Here is a 22015-nt window from a genome sequence, read left to right as displayed (position 1 = left end):
AAAAAAATAGTAGAGAGCATTAGATTCTAAATAGTTACAAGTTTGCCTAAATTGCTAGTACTTGCTGTTACTTTCTCAAGTACACAGAACTTGCAACTAAACCAGTGGAACCTGGTGATGGTGAGGAATGCCAGGTCAAGTCCAACATCTATCCACCATCTCTGGTAGTTATAAAACTACTGCTGAGAGCTACGCTTGACTTGGGCAGTAACTTGTGTAATTGTTCTCTGTAACACAGATGAGCACACTCTCCATGCTTTGTTCTAGTTTATATGGAGCATAGCTATCTGTATTCCCACCACACAATGTGAAGTTACTTGAACTAGAAGCAACTGATTTTCTTCAGGAACATCTGTCTTCTCCTTTAGAGTAGGCATGTGGCCTACCACTAAATTTTCTTTGTGGATGACCCATCTTCTCCTAAAAATCCTTCACCATTCTCGGCTGTTAAGATTGGATATTTCTGCTACAGAAATTTATGCATGTATCACACTGATTCTCTCAACACACTCTGACTCAGTCCCTCTAGCTAGGTATGTTGCTTTTTGAACAGGGAACTTCTGTTTTCACATTTAAGCAGATAGGAATATTTCAAAATAATTAGGTTTACAAAAATATTGTCTTCCCTCTCAAGATTGCTGACATGATAAAACACAAAACAGTTTAATCACTAATATCCAAGCAAAACAAACTTGGGCCTGGCTTCATTGTATATGGGAACTGAACAGATTACTTACTGTGCAGCTTTCACTGTTATCTTCTCTGTGAGGTACAATGAAAGGCAAGGTATCTAAAGACTCTTCACACTCCAAAGGAGTTTGAGAAGTATTTTTACAACTAGTCAGAACAATGAAGAAGTGAGTTGGTACTGGAACTTCCGAATTACCAGGGTGCCTGAAATGCAGAAGATCTTTCTGTAAATCTACCAAATCATACTTGCAAAAAGAACAAATGACACAGTAATCAGCTATACTCTAGCAGATGGATTTTAGTAATCTACCTCACCATTTAGTCTAAAGAAAACTTAGGCCTGGAAAGAAAATTCCAGCTGTCATCAAAGTTGATGTTATAGCCCAGATTAAAATTTTGCAAATCAGGTTTGGCTTGTAGGCTGATCTGAAAAAATCAGTTTCACAAGGAGAAACTGTGATTTCATAAAAATATGCAAGAATCCAGAGCAGATAGTTGAGCTGAGAGTTCAGCTTGAGTCATCTGTCTGATACATTGAACCCATTTTGCTAACTGGAAGTTAACTAGCGTGTTTGTACTGACAGCTTAGTAGTGAAACACTGCCAGCTACCCAGACTCAGGAAGTATCAACCATGATAGTAAGGATAAGTTCCTGCCTCTTCCACTTCTAGAGGCAATGTTGTAAGATTTCAGGCTAACAGACATTACTCCTGATACAACTGCTTCTCTTACACCTTACTTTCAGGTTTTACGATACCACATTTCTAGGGTGTTTTTTCTCTTTGTGTTTGTTTATCTCTTAGCTTTACAGTTCTGTATCTGTTTGGGGCCACTTGACCGGCTCTCTCTGTACCAATATAACCTGCCAAGAGCCCCATCTTGGCAACACACTTTCTTTGATAACAAGGATCATAACAACTTTATGACCACTAATGAAGGAAAGAAGCAAAGCATTAGAATGTGAAAGATTCATACCTTTTCACCTTTTCCAGGGTATCATAGAGCCCATCATAGTCATAATCAAACACAGGACCACTGACTACATTGACACCATTTCTGGATGCAGCATATTCAGGCAGCAGGGTTTGATGGAAGTAGTTCCATAACACTGAAATACAATAATGGAAGTGGCACACATCATCTCAGAGTAGAAGCTGTTAAAATAACTGCACAGAGAGTTTTCAGTAGAGTACAAACAGACATGATAAGCTATGAAACTAAACTGTACAGGCAACAGTATCCGTTGGTATTCTGGTCTCACAGTCACCCTAACCAGAGACCAGACTGAGGCACAGTGAGGCTCCCTTGTGATCTTGGATTTCTTTCCATGGAAATGAAGACATGCAGAGGCTAGAGGAAAGAAGGTGAGAGAAAACCATGCCTGCCTGCATCTTGTCCCATTTTCAAGTTAGCGTGGCCAGCATGTACCCCCACTTCCACAAGTTGGGAAGTATTTCTCAGTCCCTCAGTTTAGACTTACCTGAAACCTCTCCTTACCTCTATGACATTGTTAATTAGGGTTAAGAGTGGACCACTGCTCCATTATGCAAAAGGAGATCTCTTCTGCCCAGAGGAAGTACCATACTTATTCCTTTTTTTTTTTCCCCAGGAATATGCTTGAACTCCCTCAGCCCACCATCACATGTTCACTCTCACCCAGGTAAGCCCATGTCTCCCCAGCTTCCCTAATAGAGACATGATTATTTTCCTGTTTCCTTAGCAACAGAGACCACAGACTCCCTCTTCAAAACTCATCTGAGCTTTTGAGGCATTCCTAAACTGTAAATTATTTTAATGCACATAATTATGTAACTGGCCACTGGGTTCTCTAGAAGACACTCTGTATAAAACCCTGTGTAGGTAGGAAAATGTGAACAAAAAATGTCATAGATATTAAATGAAGATGTTTATACTAGGCTTTTGTGTAATGAGCCAAGTGATTAGGAATCATGAGCTCACAATGGTGAGCCATTTTTCACAAGACTGATCATCCCACTCCAAGGAAATTTTTACTGATGTCCAAAGTCTGGGGAGGTCTTAATTTACAAAGGCAGCTGAATCAGCGATCCTTTGCATGATTTGGAAGTAAGCAAAATCAGCAGTTTCTTGCATTCAAACATGCATATTAATATGCATACAAATAAAATACCTTTAAATGCAGGATACATTGGCACAATGTTGCTGGTAAGTAAGGCATCATAGTGAGGTTTCTTTGCATCTGTCAACAAATCTAAAAAATAAAAAAAAATTAATTGATTGGATTTGTTACTTTAAGAGCATGAAAATGCCAACTGCATGCAAGTTTGAAGATCAGTGTAACAATGTTAAGGTGGGGCTGACCTGACTTTCCTTTTCAAAGCTGATGTAGGTCTAAATGCTAACTTCAGTACATGCTGAATCAGGTCCTAGATAAAGTAATCTTATCAGTAACAACTGTAATTGCACTTGTCAGATATAAAATGGACACATTTCCATGAGATTTAAAAACATCAGAACAGGCTTCCAAATTTCATCTCCTTCCTTAATCACTTCATGAGTATCCGACCAAGGTGTTCTGCCTGGAGAATTGAGGTGCAAAAGTATGAGCTCTATCTGAACTTTGCACATTATGTTTTTGAACTTGATGTGAATGTTTAAGTTTTCCACTACTCAGTACTTTATGCAGTAAAGTCAATGTAAAATGCTCCCAAATCAGATCAGCAACAGTTAACATACAATTTACTCCTAAATGTTTCTAAATGCTTCTAAAGAGCTAAACGTTTTTCAGGATGTCTGAGAACCAGATCTACGTTCTTCAGACCAAACACTGAATCATTTTACTGAAGACCACATGTGGTATACAACAGTGTATTTCAAACAGAAAACAAACCTATCAAGGTTGTTTTTAATTTAAGGATGCTTCCTTAAGGATATAAAATGGATAAGATTCCATTTAACTTTGGATAATTGCAACTAATGTCTACCATATGAAGTGAATTGCCAATCTGCTAATTTGCCAGACTTGTCTCAATGTATACACATTCCTTCCAGTTTCTTCTGAGATGCCGCTTTCAAAATCTGACACATTAATAAGCTTTCATGAAGTATTAAAGGACCTCAGGCATCCTGCCAACTGCCTGCTTATTCTTTCTCATATGATAAAGTGAACTGCCAAAGGAAGTGGACTATGTAGCTGATAATTCAGCAGTCACTGCTTCATACTCCAATTAATTAGCAGGAACACCTATAAAAGAATGCACCTACAACATTGTAAATTATGTCAGATATGTTGTAGAAGGAAGGCAATGTATTTACTTGGAGGAGAAAGGAATCCGTAGGTTAGCAGAGGATGATTGTTGTAAAACAAACATGTCTGGTTATGATTAAAAGGAATTCGAACATCCTTGTGTAAGCAGCTGGAGATATCTTCTGTAGCAGAAACCCATTTGTCCTATTGAATGAGAAGAAAGTATCATTGGTAAGATGTATAGCTAACTCGCAGTAATTCTCTAGTGTGGGGGACAACAAAACTCTAAATATTTAGCTGCGATTCCCTTTAATAGTACAAAGAGACTTAACTGTAAGGTGCAAGAGTTGTTTCCGTATTTTGCCAATGGAAAACAACCTGCACCCTATTTCATATATTTTATAAATAAAGAGAACAGAACTGCAGAATTTTCGTTGAACTAAGGACAACTTCTCCTTCCAGAAGGAAAACCAGATGTCCCTGTTAATCTGTGATCACAGTTAGGGAGAAGTTGTGGGGGCAAAGCAAATTTGTGATATAGGATTTTGTTTTTTGTGGAATATTTCAAATCTGATTTGTTATAAATCAGAAGCAGCCAGATGTGTTATTAGCCATCTCTCTCCACTGTGCAACTTGCTGCAGAAACTAGTTGCTTCATGCCATTTATCTCACAAAATACCTAGGATCAAGCAAACCTTGCCATAGTATAGTCTGATTTACTTATAACAGTCATTATTTAAAATTTATGATCCCCAAGGAATTAACCCAAAAAGTATCCTTTATTGTTTTAATTTCTTTTGAACATGATATGGCATCTAAATTGTCTCTGAATGGGAAAAGCAACCTGAAAAACTTTCGTTCACAAGATCAGTGCTCTGCATGAACACGCACATCGTAGCATAGGTTCAGGACAGCAAAGGCCAGATTATTGCTCCATCAGCTTATCTTTTTTTACCAAGATAATTTTCTGATAGAACAAATGGATCAAGGCATGAATGGCTCTAGATAGCCCAGAGATTATCTTTCCCAAAGGGCCCTGCCGCACCATGAACACTGCTTTGAGACCATGAAACCTGTATTGAGACAAGACTTTAAGGACAGCACTGGCAGCATGTTGCAGCAGACCTACATGGCCAAGCAGGTTCATAAGGCCTCTGCATCAATGGTTATGGCTACAAGGGATTTCCAGGCTCCTCACTGTTCCTACTGAATCTGCTTGGTTCTGGAAGCAAAACTGCAGCTCACTCCAAGCAAGGGGAAAGAGTCAAAGGCACTCCTTATTAATACAGGGAAAGAAAGAGAAGTTCATATGAGAATCGTCTTCATATTCCCAGAAAACTAGATAGTTCCCTGGGAGAGAATATCATGAGCAGCAATAATAGGCATTTAGGAATAACTGACATTTCAACTTTTTCCCTTTCAAGGGTGTTTCTAACCTTCCTTCAGATACTTACATCTCTGTTAACAGTGTATGCACTCCACAGAGACATCTTGTAATCCTTGCTGTATCCGCTCACATAATGGTAATGGTAAAGGAGGCAGTAATTATGTTTCTTCTGCAGAACCCTGGGCCGTCCATAAGGCAAAGTACGTTTCTCTATCTTATCTGGAATAGAAATAAGTGTTACAAGTTCAATAGATACTGGTTGTTAGGCACCTTCCTGCTCTGCATAACTAAGTTTTGCCGTAATTTCCAATTGTCAAACAAAGAAGTCAAAGTAATGGAACAAAAAAAAAAAAGTTTCATTCTTGCATCAAAGCTATGATTCCTGTGATAAGGCAATACATTAAATGACATCTCAGTATAAAGTAAAATAATGATATCTGCCATGTAAACTTACATTGTGGAACTGAACTTCATATTTAAAATAAAGTATTTTGCCATTTAAAACAGCAGATGAATCTAAATTGCAAAGTTAGTCTTAAAGGACTTTGTGCTTTGATTTAAACACTTAATGTGGAAGCTATTTAATGGATAGTTGGGACAGTAAACAATTGATGTGATTTGAAATCTGCTGAAGGCCTATTTCAGTGGAAACCAAAAGCTATATATAAAAGTGACATTTAAAGGACTAAGAAATGAAGACATCTAAGCAAATAATATAGTAATATAATGGCTGGATTTTCAGATGTGCATGAGCTTGCTTTGTCGTAATCAAAAAGCTTCCTCCTTCATCTCCCTCTGTCCAGACCAGACCTCTTAAGAAAGTCTGCATACATCAAAGGAAACGTGCAAATGTTTTATGTATGATATCACAACATGGTTGTGCATATGCGCAGATAGATGCGCGGGGTTTCTGGCAGACCTGTCTCTAAGACATTGCCTGCTTACATTCATTGGCCAACTACTGCATCCAATGGAGGAGTGAAGACATTCCTTTAAAACTGTATCAGAAAGAAGTTATGTGGGATCAGAACAGAGGAAGTCATTAGAGAGAAGCTGAAGAGAAAAGCAGATTCATCAAGAGAATTACTTTAGGGTCAATGCCATTTATCTTAAGAAAAAAAAGAAAAAAAAGGTAATAAGAAACACATGTTCCTGCAATCATATGCTTCAGTCAAAAAACAACGGTAAATTTCAGACTTCTTTTTCCCTAAGGCAGATTTCAATTTCATCAAAACACTCAATATTTAATTTTTGCCAACTAGAAACAAACAAAAAGTAATGTTTTCAAATTTCAAGTTCTCTGATGTAAAATAAAAACTCTGAGGAAAACTAGCACATCATGAAAATATTTCAAAATAATAAAAATACTACTTTTCTGTTGAAATTGCCAAAGTTTTCAGCCAACTGTTATCTGACCGGAGTTATAAAGAAGGGCACCAAGGCTTTCAAAGTATTTTTTCCATTAAATAAATCACTGCCATCCACAAATTATGTAGTTCTACAATTTCAAAGCAATTGGGTCCAGTTCTTTCCTCTTTTAAAATAATGAATACTAGAAATTATTTCACAATAACTCCACACCACAAAAAATGTCAAGTTTATGACATTTATTTTTCTACTGATGAGGGAAAAGGCCAACTGCTGGATCCTGTCTGCAGCTAGCATATAACTCCAGTTCTCAATAGCGAGCTACAGTTGGATGTAGCCAAATACAGAATTTATTTGCATAAGGAAGAACAAGGTTTTATGAACAAACACACGGCAAGGTCCGTATCAGCCTATTACTTTTTCTGACAATCTAATCATCTTGATTTCATCTTTTGAGATATTAGCACCAAGAGCTACATTCCATTTTGAGTTACAGTTTTCATGATTTAGTTACCGTCTTACCTGCTTTGTGCTCAAAATAGTATATTTTGTTTTATGAGTCATGAGCAAATCCAGTCTTACAAGCTGCAGCTCAACCATTCCACATGTATATTCACAGGACGGAAATGCAGCATAATTAAGTAAAATAAGCAACAACTTCGGATCTTAACTGCTAGACCATGTAAAATACTCTTTATGCTTCTTGAAAGTATACTGCCATGATGATGTCAGTATTTACAGGGATTTCTCATCAGATACTTTGGCATATACCACTTTGGATTCCCATCCTGGATTGCTCATTACTTATGGCTAGAAAATTCAAAAGTATCAGATAACACATATGACAAATATATATGCATAAAGACAAACATCTATTTTAGAACAAACAGTTCAGTAGGATTGTATTTGAACCACTAACATATATTAGAGCTACAGTTTTAGTGAATAATTTAAAGAAACTTATCTCATGTACTTGAGATGTTTGATGTCTAAACTTCTCAATATCTTATATTTTTAATCATTCTTATATTTTTGTTACCATTTTCTTTTACTATCTAAAATTCTTACCTTCTGTGGCACTGAGATTTAAACGCTGATGAAAATCCCTCACTGGTAAGCCCTATAATTACGAAAGAAAAAAACCACTGAGATTCTGCTACATCTTTTATAAAGCACATTACCAGCCATTATTATGCTTACAATAAAGTAACAAATGTAACATGTCTGTCTTACAAGTTATCTGTACATTGAACTCTCACTGATGTCTACCACAGTGATGGAGAATTTGCAGAATCTTTTTGCCACAAACAAATCTACAGTCTTGAAAACCACAGCCCAAACACACAACAAATTCACAGAAGGGAAATTTCCACATCATTAAGTGAAGGAAGCAAGAACTTAATGCTTTCCCCAGCAAAGTTTGCTTCTGGATCATTTTCCAGGCTCTTCAGAGCTGGACATGACTTTACACGAGTGAATGGCAAAAATTAATACACAAATGCAATTAGCCCTCAGTAATCCATGCAAAGATCTGATTCTGATACCAGTTAGCACTGGATCAGAACCACGGCAGCAAAGTTACAGGGTAAACAAACACTAGAGAATCCACAGTTTCGTTGTTTGAATACAACACAGACCCCTGCCTCCACAACTTAAACCACTTCAGTACTTACAGCGGTCTTACAGGAGCAGCCAAGGCTCACTGAAAAGGTTCTTTGTCCCACAGCTGAGCATTGAGAAGGAAGGCTTATTTCTTTGGGATGGTGGGGGGTGTAAACAGGGTTCCTTAAAAGATGGTTTAGGCGTCCATGAGTTCCATTGTTTGGGGCTGGTTTCAAATCAAGCAGATCTACGAAAGAATTCAAAAGACATTAACGAGATGAAAAAGGCCACACTGCTGTATTACAATTTAAACTGTGATTACGGTTATGGATTGTTACAGGTATGGATGAGTCAATGATGCTGCATTGCTTGCTATTCATAACAGCCAAAAGAGAAAGCAATATAACCCCTTTAACAGGAAACACATATGTTCTTAACTAGAGCTCAGGATGGTAATTAGTCTACTTGTAAGGAAGGACAGAAAAAGCACAAAAAATGCAAGAGGCTTACATCTAATGGGAAATGAACTTGCAGCATCCGAACTTGCAGTAGTGGATAAAACATGAATTTCAGGCACATGAAGCCAATGGCTAAGTAACAATTAAGTTTTGAGGTGGGGTTGTTTTTTAATTATCTGGAAGTTAATACATAAGCCTCAGTTAATAATTATAACTACAGAGTAAAGCCCTAAAAGGCAGAACATAGATTCTACTTGTCATTTAGGTCCAAAGTGTTAAGCTTCAAAATCCATAAGCTGGATCTAACCATGAAAAGATCTGTATCTCACAAATGCTAAATCTCTGACATGAAAGTTACTCGAGCAGCTAAAGAGCTGCACTTTAGATGTTTTCCTGATGCTGAATAGATCAAGCCTTATCTCATGCTTAATCCTGACTAGGATTCATGGATTCATTGTTCCTCCACTCATACTCACACAAAACCTATGAAATAAAATGTTTTCAAAACACAGCAGCTGAAGAAACACTCTTTTATCCAAAATCTTGGTGGCTAGACCACTCACCCAGAGCACAGGAGTTCAGAACTGAACTTTCCTTTCTCTGTGGGTGAATGGAACACACTTCTTTCTGCACTGTGACACTCTGTGTATCTTAATGTCGTTCCCACCAGCTGAAGCTGTTTTGCTTTGGGAAGGAGAATAAGACAAGATTTCTAATCCTAGTAGTTCCTGTTCAAATGAATACATCACACAAAACAGTGGAAAAATAAATCAGAACCAAGCCTGGGACTCAGGTCCCCAATTCAACAGCTAAACTACATTGTCTATCTTCCTATCATTAAAAGTGGAGTGTCCAGGCACTCACAATGCCCCAGAAAACCTTAAGTCAGGCAATTTGGACACCCTCTTGGAAAACATGAGTTGAAACTCCCCTAGTCAGGCAACACAATCAGTTGTACATATCTGGCGCTCATGCTTGAAATGTTGGGATGCTGCATAAAAAGCAGGCAATCTCTCTTCCCTGGCTATACTTTGCTAGAAGGTACAGTCTGGCACTTCTGTGAGGATCCTAGGGCCCCAAATGACATGTGAAAGAAGGTGCCTTCCTACAGTCCAGAAGAAGGCACCCAAGCACTGGGAAAGGAGAAGGTTTAGTAAGCTGCCTCACCTCATCATTTTCTATCAGACAGTTAATGTGCTGGCTTTTGCACACTCTGTTGTTCAACTCTTTCCATGCATGATGGAGGAATCTAGACCTTTGTCACTGCACTTGAAATATCTGACCTGCCACTGAACTTGCTTCACCAAGATGCCAGTAAGGACTCTACCCCTCCCATGCAGTATATACAGGATGGAACAGGGTAGAATGAGAAGACAGTTCAAGGAAATCAGCTACGACATGAGAAGACAGCATAGCCTGTGAGACACAGGCTTCCTGGCAATGGCTTCTGTTTCCCATTCCAGCAAAGACATTGTTTAAACAGAGTACCTGAATATTGCCACTGATCTCAAACATGTGCAGTGTTCCCATTAAGTGCTTTCTGGATCAAATCTTTTGGTAATATATTGTCTCTCACAGAAGCAGGTGTTAGAGCAAGTATGGACCCTGGCAAGAGAGAGAAGGATGCAGGAAATAATGGAAAACAGGTGAAGACCTCAACGGGAATAAACGAAATCCAAAAGTGGGAGAACTACATGATAGACTTCTTGAAAACCATGAAATACAGGAAGAAGGAAAAGAAAAGGGTCAAAGGAACAGGGAGTAAGGGACATTGTATTCAAGTGGAAAGCCAAGGAGGGCAGCAAGGTGTCTAATCTGCAGAAAGAAAACCTACATCTCTAGGGCAGTGAACTGTACTGTGACAGAAAATAAAGTGAGAAATATTTATTTGATAAAATTTGTATGTGGAGAGTGCTGTCAGTGAGTATCAGGTACACAAGCAGACTGCATGAAACAGAAATTATGAATTCTATAGTGATCCCATGTACATATGAGAAACAGGAAACTTGATTACTACAGCTATGCAACTGAAGAGACAATGAGCTTTAGAATGAGACTCAAGCCTCGAGACTACAGACTAACAAGCAAGACCCCTGCAGTCCAAAGACAAAAAAATCTACTTGAAACAGGTGTGGTATTAAACAATGAGAACAGATGGGGAAACACCCAAATCTAGTATTAAAAGATACAATACAATAATTGAACAAGTAACACAGACAATGATGAATTTGAGAGGAAGTTTATTACATGGATCAAGTAAATAAAAATTAAATATCTAGATTTTAATTAACTAAATGTAAAACTATATAAATCAAGTAACTAAAAAATTAAAACCATGGTAAAAGAAAACAAATAAGAAAATACATGACAATGTACATGGAATTGATCAAATGTATTAAGGGGGAGAGAAGGACACATGACTCGGACTTTCTGGAAATGAGCTGCTCAGCAGCTGAACCCATATTCATTACTGTGCCCATTAGTTATTGCATTGCCCAAATAAGGTCACCTAAGTGATTAATTTAATATTGAATTAAGCCTTTAGTTCAAAATGAGAGAGAAAGGAAGTGTCCCCTCTTGACGGGAGAGAGATTATGAAGTAGTCAGTTTTGAAAAGCCAGAGTCTGTGGAACATAAATAATAATCAGTGGAAAATACAGGTATCAGGAGTGACAGGTATATAGCCCAGTCATCTGTTAGTCCTTTACAAGTTGGATCTTTCTCAGAAATACCAACAACTTTATTTGGAAAAATCAGCAGTAAGCCTTACAGACAAATTTCTACAAGCACTTAAATGTTCATTTTAAATATATTTTATAATGCCCTAAAGATTATGTTTTACTGAACAAAGATGACTGTACTTACCACACATCAAATTATAGACTTCAATATTTTCAAATGGATCTACTCGAGTATGAAACTTGAATCCCGGTCCAAAGCCAATAAATATAGCCTAGGATGTACAGAGAAAAGTAAAGTGGAACTCCTTTTCAGAAGAGTTAGAATGGAAAATATCCTACTACTCTGAGAGTGCTTTCTTCCAAGAACTTAAACTTTACTTTAGCAACGTAATATGGATTAACTCAGAAGCAGGTCTTTCTTAAAAATTTTTCCAATAAAATGTCTAATCATAGGTATTTTTAAAAGATTGAATAATAATCTGAAAAATAATAGTAAATAAATATTAGGAAAATTGATTCTGACTCACTGTTGCCTTTAAAAAGCTGACTTCAGTCATTTATGAAAAAATTGACTTCAGTCATTTTTGAAGTTCCTTGCTCTCTTTCCTTCTTTTGAAGAAGTTAAATTAATTTTCTTAAAATTAAATTACTTTAAGAGATTTAATACAAAATGTTGAGCCAAAATAACTATCTGTTATTAACATAAACTAACTGTTTACATTTTCCTGTCCTGTAAACAATTTGGAAGCTTTTAATCTGAGGCTGCATAAACATTTGTTGGTAGTGATGCTTTAAATGGCTTAAGCCACTGCAAAGTCCCAGCTCCTAGCCCTGGTTTGCAGCTCTTCATTCTTCTCCTTGCACTACCTTCCTGAGCTGTGCTGGCACAAGCAATTGTGTAGCCATACAGTGAACCTGATCCAGGAACTTAGCCAGTGCAAAAAAACTTTTCCTTTTTTTTTTGCGCTGGCTCTTTTTCATCTGGTTCAGTTCCTTGACCTACTTAACTCTGCAGCCACAGAAAAGCTTGCACTAGCATACAGCAGGGATCTGTGCAGATTTGAGAACAAGGAAGCAAGAGCAGCAACTGCTTCAACTCAGCTGCTGCCAAGATGATGATTTTTACACTTAACCTGAAATATTCAGCTTTTTTTTTCTTCACTTAGTGAAACAGATCACAACCATCTGTGGGGGAAAGATACTGAATGAGCAGTGGATGCTTTGCATTCTACAGCAGCTTCCTGGTAAGATCCCAAATCTCTGCAAACAATGCTATTGTCTCAATTTTCCTATCTGTGTGGTAGAGGCTAAACTCAACTGTAACTTTTTTGAGATTTAAACATAAGGCAGGCAGTTGTCATTCTATATCTATTGCAACCAAAATCTGTAAGCTAATAATTTATTCAGGGCTAATTTACACCAGTTGAGGCAGGAACATACTGTCTCATTTCTATTGAATTAGCCAATTACACTGTATAAAATTATGCTGCTATAATGTTAGCCACAGAAGGATAAACTATATCTGGTTTAAGGCTGTGAGCTGACAGTCCCAAATCTGATATAAAGTCAACCCATTGAAAAAATTTAACACAGTGAAACAGCAACAGAGAGAGAATATACTAAACTGGTGGTATCATGTGGCCTTCTTGTTTTTAATGCATTATTAGGTACCTTACTACCAGATTTTACATTGTCAAATCAGGGGAGAAGAGTAGGTCTGGAAAGGTGAACAAAATTATTAAATAAGGGCTTTCATTAACTAAAAAATACTACATAGTTCTACAAGACACGAAAAAATAAGGCTTTTAAAATAGAACTCTCATGTTTTACTTGGACTGCATGTGTCTTTTTATGAAATGTATTTTAAATAAATTTTTGAATACAGGATTAGATGGGCCTGACTAAGATTCTCAGTATTTCCCAAGCCCTTGTTTAACATCCTATAATCCTTTCTCATTCCTCTCTAAAGAGGAGATTTGGAGGACTCTGTTCTTATTTTAAACATGACTGATATGCTCTCCATTGAACAGGGCTACCTCAAAACAGCATTACATATTTTATCCATGAAATAGCAGAACTGCTAAGGTGGGAGGTCATTTAGTCAACCTTTGCAAGAGACAGAACCAATAGTAATTATGTTGTTTCTGAAAGGGAATCCCTGTACAGAAGTTTCACAGCCTTCCAAGGCAAACTATTTTACTCTTTATTGGTTAAAAAGAAAAAAAAAGTTTTCTAATAATCAAGCTAACTCTTCTTTATGGCAACTTAAGCCTGTTATTTCTTGTCTTAGGTATCCTGGACACAGAACAGAGTAATCTCTAGTGGCCAGGGGACTGACTGGCTAGGGAACAGCTCTATTGGAAAGAGCCCAGGGGGCCTAGTAGACAGCAAGCTGAACAAGAGCCAGGAGTGAGTCCTGGCAGGGAGGGCGGCCAACAGCATCCTGAGCTGTATAAACAGGAGCTCAGCCAGGAGGTCAAGGGAAGTGATTATCCTTCTTTACTCAAGTACTTGTTACGCCACATCTAGATACTGCATCCCCAATACAAGGAAGACATCAGTAAACAAGTTCATCACAAATTCAGCAGAGGGTCAAGATGATCGGGGCTGAAGCTCCTGCCCTGTGAGGGAAGGCTGAGGGAGAAGGGTTTACTCAGCCTGGAGAAGAGGCTGCTTCAGGGGGACCTAACAGCAGCCTCCTCAGTACCTACAATGGAGTCACCAAGACAACAGAGCCAGGCTCTTGACAGTGCTACACAGTAGGAGATTGAGAGACAATGGGCACAAACTGAAACAAGAGAGGTTCAAGCTGGGTACAAGGAAACACTTTTTTCAGCATGAGAACAGTCAAACAGTGGAGCAGACGGCCCAGAGAGGTTGTGCAGTCTCCATCGTTGGAGGTTTTCCAGATCCAACTGGACAAAATCCTGAACAACCTGGTCTGACCACAGCTGACTGTGCTTTTAGACAGGAGTTAGTCTAGAGAATCCCTGAGGTCCCTTCCAACCTGAATTCTCCTATGATACTATGAGTCCTGTATTTCAAAACTGCTCTTGTCTGTTCCTGCTTTTAACGTAAAACCAAAACAGCTTGGCATGCCTTTATGCCCTCACCTGCACAGTCGGATCTCTGGGACAAGTCTTGCTGGATTTTTGCCCAACACCTATCATAATGGAATTTTTCCTGTGTGGGTTACCTGGCACTATCACAATAGCAATTATAGAGGGAATTACAGAGGGAATAGTGCCACAGGTCTCAGAAATCCCAATCCCCAACTACCGCATTCAGAAACAGTGTTAAAAATAAGAGCTAGCACAAGCTTTCAAGTCTCACCTGCATACTGGGGAAGCGATTGTCTGAGCCATGGAATCCACCTTTGCAATACTTAATTTCATGTGGTTTCCTATTAAAGAGTCACAGTTTATATAACTCGCCACAATTTAAAAAACATATTAGTATAAAATGTATTCAATGATGCATTGTTTGTCTGTCTAAAAACTTTCCAGGGGCTTATTTGTAAGAAACAAAGTCTTTAAGCTCTGGAAGAGAATGCCTTTAAAACAGGACTGTTTTCACTGCAGATGTTATCCTTGCAGAATTCTCAAGTGTCCGTGTTAGAGTTGTTTAAAATCAAGTATCAGATAACATGAACAAAATGTTTTTTTTCTCATGATTTTAGAATTAGGATAACATGCTCTCAGCATAACAAATTTTCACTTCACTGCCATGTGCGTAACAGAACTTCATTGTTTATTATATAGATATTTTCTTTTTATTTTTAATAAACACTGTAATGCAATTTAAAGCATTCAGTTGAGCATTTTACAATCTAATACAAACAGTGTCTGATATATGTTATGTCCTTTTGCTTAAGTGTGTACGTTATGATAACCCAAGTCAGATTTGCATGACTTGCACATGTTTTCAGCATTATACAACAGGATGTATTCAATACATGGGCTGATAAAAATTATTATGTGATAAAAGAGCTATTATTCTAGCCCTGGGGTACCACAGAGGTGTACAAAGTTCTACTACAGCATATGCCATCACTCTGGGAGTTGTAAGTGCATTGATCAGAATGCGTAAGGCAATTACTGACAACACTATGTTCAACAAGCTCGATGTATGCTAGTAGGTCACTCAAGATTCATTCAAGCAGACTACTTACGCACACGCTTAGCTTTCATGACTCACTTTGGAAGTTCCTAAAGTATGGCAAAATGTGCTCAAGGGCCTGACAAAGGGGATCTTCGTTTCTGATATTTGTGCCTCAAAACCTGCCACTACCTGCATACTCAGCAAAGAGAGTATCCATAAATGAGAGTTTAAAACTGACCCTTCAGAGACTCTTCCCTACAAACTGTAGGGAAAAGCGTGCATTATTTCTGTTTGCAATGTCCCTTCTCTATGAGAAAAAAAGAACAAGAGGCTCTAGTAGCTGTCACTGAACTCTAAGCACTTGGAGTAGAAAAGTTTTGAGAAAACAAGAAATTCTTGGGCATAAGCATCAGTACTGAAAATGGTAACTTACCTAGCAAGTTGCCACTGGGAGTTTAAATAAAAATGTACCGGTTCAATTCGGTCATTATTGGCAAAATGGAAACGTTTCGGGAGAAGCTGCTTCATATATGCTTTGAAAGGCTGATTTGGGTCTATGCACTGAAATGTTTAAATTAAAATGTAAAACATACATTTAATCAAACATGTCATGCACAGATCTTATAAAGCACTTCAACTGCAAAGCATTGGCAACAGTTTTCACTAAAGACACTGAGAGTCTATCAGGTTTGGAGTCAGTCTGCCACATAAATATGAATTATTTAAATAACATAAACTGATTGCTTTTGCATGTAACAGTTAATAAAGGAATAATTATATTGGATTACACACATCATTCACTCATTTTTTATTATAGCCTATGACAGAACCTAACAATATTGCTTAGAATTAATAAAGTATTACACTTAGACAAGAACAATGTGATACATTCAAATGAATACCCAGTGTAAGAATGCTATAACTTTAATACAGAAAGTCATGGACACAGGGGTTTTAGATTAGTCACTCCAGGACAAACAGATTTTCCCCCCTGCTAAGATTCGTTAATCATTAAAAACAAACCAAAACAAAGCAAAATAAACCCTCAACACTAACAGTAGAAATCTGAAATAACCTATAAAAACTGCATAGCTCCCACTAATGGTGGTGTCTGCACAACTGAGAGGATAATAGACTGTGGTGCAGGGATGAGAACAGTGATCAGCTTTGGAGCAGAAAAGCAAACTCCTTAAGCTAGCATTGAAAAAAAAGATATCACTATTCTCTCTCAAAGTTGCTTATCAAAAATGTGTAGGCAAGCAAATCTCGTGCTTGTCCAGGAAATGCAGCTACATTTTACACTCCCTTGGCCCTAAGCCAGCATAGTCCAGATACACAAGTTCTCCATTTTGAAGTGCAACATTATACAGTGTTAGCTATGAGTTGGTGAAAAGAAATGAAAACAAAGCCTTAGTTAATGCACAACCACAGATAGCCACGTGACACCTTATTAGTGTTAACTTTGACCTCCCTTTCCCCCACATGCAACTACTGTTAGTTTTTCTTTTTTTGTTGTTTTACTGTATTACACATGGAAGGTCATTGATCCAAAGAAGTCACACCTGAGTCTACGTGCCATTTAAGTGGCCTAGCAAACAGCTTATACTGTAGAATACCTGTAAGTGTCGGAAGAAATTAAGCTAGAACAACATATAAGACAATACTTACCGTGAGGTTTCTGACAATGCCTTCATAATTAACTGGAAGAATCATATGTAAGAATTAGTCATCTAAGTTTAAAAAAATCAGATGTAAAATGAAAGCATTCCAATCATATAATATAATTAGCTTAGTTACATACAATTTCTAAACATAAGTAAATTATTTTTCCATAATCAAAATCATGTGGAGCAAAACAAACAATCACTAAGCTGACAAGCTATTGCTTTTATGAAATTTCAGTTCAGAATCCCTTCCAGCCTCTCTTCTCTCTTTGACTACTTACTTAAAACTTTAACATTTTAACTATATTAGCTACAGTTTGAAAAAGAATCTGAAATGTAAGTATTCACCATAGAGGCAGCTAAATGCCGTGCGAATCAAAAGCTGAGTTTCTCTTGCTTACTAATGAATTTCTAAAAAAAAGAAACAACTAGAACTATCAGGAAAGCAGTTTTATCTGGCAAACATCCTTAGAAAGATAGCCAAGTACAAGATATCCAAGATTCACAAATCCTTAGACGCAAGCCAAAAGGGACCATTACATCATTTGGTTTGACATTTTCTATAACACAGGCCATTACATTTCACACAGTTATCCTGCCCTGAGCCCGATACGCAGTGCTTGACTAAAGTACCTAAGAGATTACACTTGTAAGGGAACCATTAATAATTCCTGCACGGATACATGCAGTGCTACAAAAACAACTATGCTACTTCATTAAAAAAGTGCATGTTTCAGAAGTAACAGAACACTGCTTTTTTGCTTCCTCAAATTGTTTCTCCAAAGAGAACCTGGAACTGCATTTGTTTAAAACTGTTTGGAATAGCATCAAGCAGTTAAGTAAACAGTATTTAAAGCAACTGGGGATGAGGCCTAGAGTTTTAAGGGCGGTGGAGAACAGAAATTTAGACAGAAAGGAACTTCTACATAACTTAAAGGCTGTATTCAACATTTAAAAAAAAAAACAGCAAACAGAAAAACGTGCAGGCATTAAATGTTCCCCTGAAATGGTGCTGCACAATGAATGAAAGTCTAAAATTTGATAGAGTTCACTGATTTTTACTAGGCTGTTCATATCTTACTGACTCAAATGTTCTGTTATCAGGCCACTAGGAGAAAATCCATATTTTAATAGCAAAGAAATATATCATAATATTCATAATACCATATTTAAAAGACAAGAACAGTATAACATTCCTCTAAGTCAGAAATACAGTAACTCTATACATAAACTTCTGTATCAGGGAATAAGGCGAGACATGAGAGGGGATTTGGGGGCTATCTTGACTATCAAACATCTGAGTCAAAGCAATGCCATTCACAGAGCAAGAGTATCTATAGCTGATCATTCTGAGGCAGCCCGAAAAATCAAATTGTTGGCATCAAGTACAGGCATTTCCACACTTGCAAAGTCAAATGATCTTTAAAAGCATGGTTGCACTACTCTGTGTTTCCCCCTTCAACACGGTCAAGGTTGTCCCTCATTGAACTTCACTCAAGTATACCAATCGAATATGTGGATCCTAAGTTTGTTCTCAGAAAATACAGAAGTATATAATCAAGTAACAAAAACTAGTTTAGCAACTACATACAAGAGAAATACTCATCTGGAACATTATTAGGTCTTAAGCGAGCTGCAGGGCCAGGTACTATCAGGAAATCTTGAACACTGTCCAGATAGGTGTTCAGATATGCAGTTTTTCTACAGCTCCCTGCTTCCATCCCTGCACAAGGAAAGAAATTTTATTTTAAAAAATGGGAATACTGGTGTGGAGTAGTCTTGTTGCAGAGACATGTAACTTAAGTTGTAGAAAGTAGAAATGTAATTTCTGTCTATTATTATTATGATTTTTAATCAGCAGCCCCAAGATCTGACCCAAGGAGACAAAAATACTCATGCGCATGGAAGAAAACAGAAAACATTATGAATATACACAATCAGACATTTCTTCAACGCAGAAAGATACTCCAAATGAACAAATGGATAGCTTTTCTTCTCTGAAGGGAAAGGAATCATGTAAGTCTAAGAATAGTAACACTAAGACCAAACATCCATTTAGCCTGATGCCTAGAGAAATACATAATAAGCAGGGCAGGTATGGACTGATCTTTCCCCCCCTGTATTCCTTACCAGTTCCCAGGAGTCAAAGGGACTTTCTGAGTTGGAAGTTGCATTTGAACATTTGATAGTCACTGACAAACTTATTCTCCATTAATTTGTTAAATACTTTTTAAACCTGAAGAGATGTTTGGCCTGGATCATACCCAGTGGCAATGACTTCTGCAAGTCAATTTTGTACTGCATGGAAAAGTGCTTACATTTTGTTTATTAAAAAAAACAGCAAAACAAGAATTTGATTGGTAAAATACATATGTTTTCATTGCTTATTATAGAAATAACTATAGAAATATTGAAAAACTATTACAGAGATAAATTGAAGTTTTATATTCACAGCTTTGTAATAATGGATAAGGGAGGTGATAATAGAAAAGAAGGTGTGGCTTTTACTTTCATTTCTTCAGCAATTTACAAACTATCACTGCGACAGTTAAGAGAATAAAATGAAATCTATTGTTCTCAATTCACTTCATTTTTTATTTTATTTATTTCATCAGCTGGTGATGATGGCAGGAGGAATTTGGAATAAAATATGAAATGAAAGTGTTTAATCCCTCTATTATGCTCTCCACACCCTCTCCCTTTACCTCTGAAAATAAATAATCTGATCTCATCTACACTGATCATCTCTTACATCATCTTGACAATACAGAATGTAGTTTACAGTCATTTGCTGGTTCTTTAACACTACCAAACACAGGAGTATAAGCTCAGAATATTACTCTATAAAAAAGCCAGTCAAAATTTTTATATATTTTATAAAATCAAACTTACCATGATCTGATATAAAAATAATGTTCAGGCACTTATGCAAGTTCAGTTGTTTGAGACCATCCATCAGCATCCCAACTATGCTGTCCACTCTCTGTAATGCCAAAATGACCTGCCAGACAAAAGTAGGGATGCAAAGTAACTGAAAATCACTTTAATGTAAAAATACATATATTTTATAACAAGTGAATAATTTTAAAATGTAACAGTACATACTAACAATGAAGAATGATCTATTTCTATAGACCATTCAAGGTTGGAGGCAGTCCTGACCTAAGTGAAGCACACAGGGGGACCTGACCAACTATGCTGCAACCCCCAAACCCATAATGGGGAGTACATATAGCACACGCTAACTGGAGGAACTGTGAGGCTAGGAGATTTATAGCATTTCCAATACCTCAATTAAACCTGCTTTTTCACCATTTCCACTTCTCACAGTTCTGCACCCTTTAGATGTATATTTACTGACAACAGACTTGGCAGGTACATTTATATGGCTAAATAAAAGTGGGAGCCTGCAGACAGGCTAGCATCTACACTGCTTAGGGCTACCTCCATCTACAGTAGACTAGCTGTATCTGCACTATATAGGTCTTGGTTCCAACTTTCTCTGGGCCCCGCACTGTATCAAGACACAGGCACGCATTTTTATGTGTTCTTTTAGTATAAAATATTTGAAAATGACATTATAGCCAACCAGAGTGTTTTTAAAGTATGAAACTGAGGACATCTGTTGCATTATCAGGGCACAACTGATAACCAGCCTGAGAGGATTAACATTGATGGGAGCGTACTAGGGGACTGTACAGAACAGACAAAGCCAAACCTGCAGCAGTCTTCCTCAGACTTCCAATTGGGAGTGGCCCTGGTGTGAACTCTCCCTGAAACTGTGGCTGGATATTAGTCATAGAATGAGCTAGTTTAAGAAGACTGAAAACAGCCAAAGAATAAGCTAAAAATTTAACATTTTTAAAGATCAGGATCTGGTGTTCAGGCTCACTTCCTAGACCTCTACTATTTAAATGTGTAAGTTCAGCAACTGGGGCCACTTTTCAATATGTGCTAAGTAAACAAAACAATTTTTTTTTTAATTAAGTCATTTGGTTAAAAAATGGAACTACAAATACAAACAACCTTTCTCAGTGTCAACAGAGATGAGAGTTGCTTCTTGGGAGACTGTTAACAAATCAGAATGTCTATCTTTGAGTATTTCTGACATGCAGAACTTCAGATCCATTTATTAACCAAAGAAAAGGATAACCAGTTTAAAAACATTACTTACACTGCAGTTGAAATTAGTTGTTTGCTAAATCACTGCAGAATTACATTTGTCTTTCGGTTTCTTACAGAAAACTTAATTGTTCATTCCTGAAGAGAAGTTGTCAAGAGCCTTTTACTGTTGACAACATCACTGAGGAATCAGTTAGGTGCCCCAAAACTTCTCACAGTTAAGGACAGTAGGATTCTGCAAGGTTCTGGAGTTACTGAAGGCTTTTCCTTTTGCACATTTTTGCTTTAGTTTGTTAAAAATAAATGGCTATTTAATACTCTTGAAAACAATAACATTGACCAGTCCTGATGACTTCTTACTTATACAAAAGGTACATCACAGACTGAATGGGTGAATTTTCCTTTTACTACTCTATTTCTGAGAAGGCATGAAGTCTCACAACAGGCAGGTAAGACCCATATTCATCTAATCTTTCCACAGAGAATGGGAGAAAAAAATGACAATTATGATACAAATACTTATCCATCAAAAATCAGACCATCACTAGCAAAATCTCTCGTTTGCTACCCTGAAAATGTGCAAACTGCTTTTTTTTTTTTTAATCAACACAAAGAATTAGTAGAAGTAGCTAAAACAACATACAAGGGATGCCCAAAAATGCTTTTGCAATTTTACAGTTATTGAATCAAGGAAGATAAAAATTAGACTTACTAAA

General features: G+C 37.3%; 1 protein-coding gene and 1 long non-coding RNA gene across 3 annotated transcripts in view; one reads left to right on the top strand and one right to left on the bottom strand.

The window, feature by feature from the left end:
* ENPP1 (ectonucleotide pyrophosphatase/phosphodiesterase 1) overlaps positions 1 to 22015 on the bottom strand; it is a 71103-nt gene that overhangs the window by 2026 nt on the left and 47062 nt on the right. For both annotated transcript variants that reach the window (XM_026120296.2, XM_026120286.2), the window contains exons 12-24: positions 20070 to 20178; positions 18769 to 18900; positions 17182 to 17213; positions 15947 to 16074; positions 14746 to 14815; positions 11597 to 11684; positions 8345 to 8520; positions 7740 to 7791; positions 5371 to 5522; positions 3985 to 4120; positions 2840 to 2920; positions 1666 to 1798; positions 738 to 894 (exon numbers count right to left, since the gene is read on the bottom strand). In XM_026120296.2, the coding sequence (XP_025976081.1) occupies positions 738 to 894; positions 1666 to 1798; positions 2840 to 2920; positions 3985 to 4120; positions 5371 to 5522; positions 7740 to 7791; positions 8345 to 8520; positions 11597 to 11684; positions 14746 to 14815; positions 15947 to 16074; positions 17182 to 17213; positions 18769 to 18900; positions 20070 to 20178 (1446 nt within the window). The remainder of the gene's footprint in view (positions 1 to 737; positions 895 to 1665; positions 1799 to 2839; positions 2921 to 3984; positions 4121 to 5370; positions 5523 to 7739; positions 7792 to 8344; positions 8521 to 11596; positions 11685 to 14745; positions 14816 to 15946; positions 16075 to 17181; positions 17214 to 18768; positions 18901 to 20069; positions 20179 to 22015) is intronic.
* LOC112995377 (uncharacterized) lies at positions 12379 to 21885 on the top strand. Its single transcript, XR_003262176.2, has 3 exons — positions 12379 to 12656; positions 19036 to 19193; positions 21671 to 21885. It is a non-coding gene; the product is annotated as an uncharacterized LOC112995377 (long non-coding RNA).

Source organism: Dromaius novaehollandiae, chromosome 3, assembly GCF_036370855.1.
Source record: "Dromaius novaehollandiae isolate bDroNov1 chromosome 3, bDroNov1.hap1, whole genome shotgun sequence".
In the NCBI taxonomy this organism is placed as follows: Eukaryota; Metazoa; Chordata; class Aves; order Casuariiformes; family Dromaiidae; genus Dromaius; species Dromaius novaehollandiae.
Note: the sequence above shows the minus strand (reverse complement) of the source record. Positions and strands in the feature narration are given on the sequence as shown.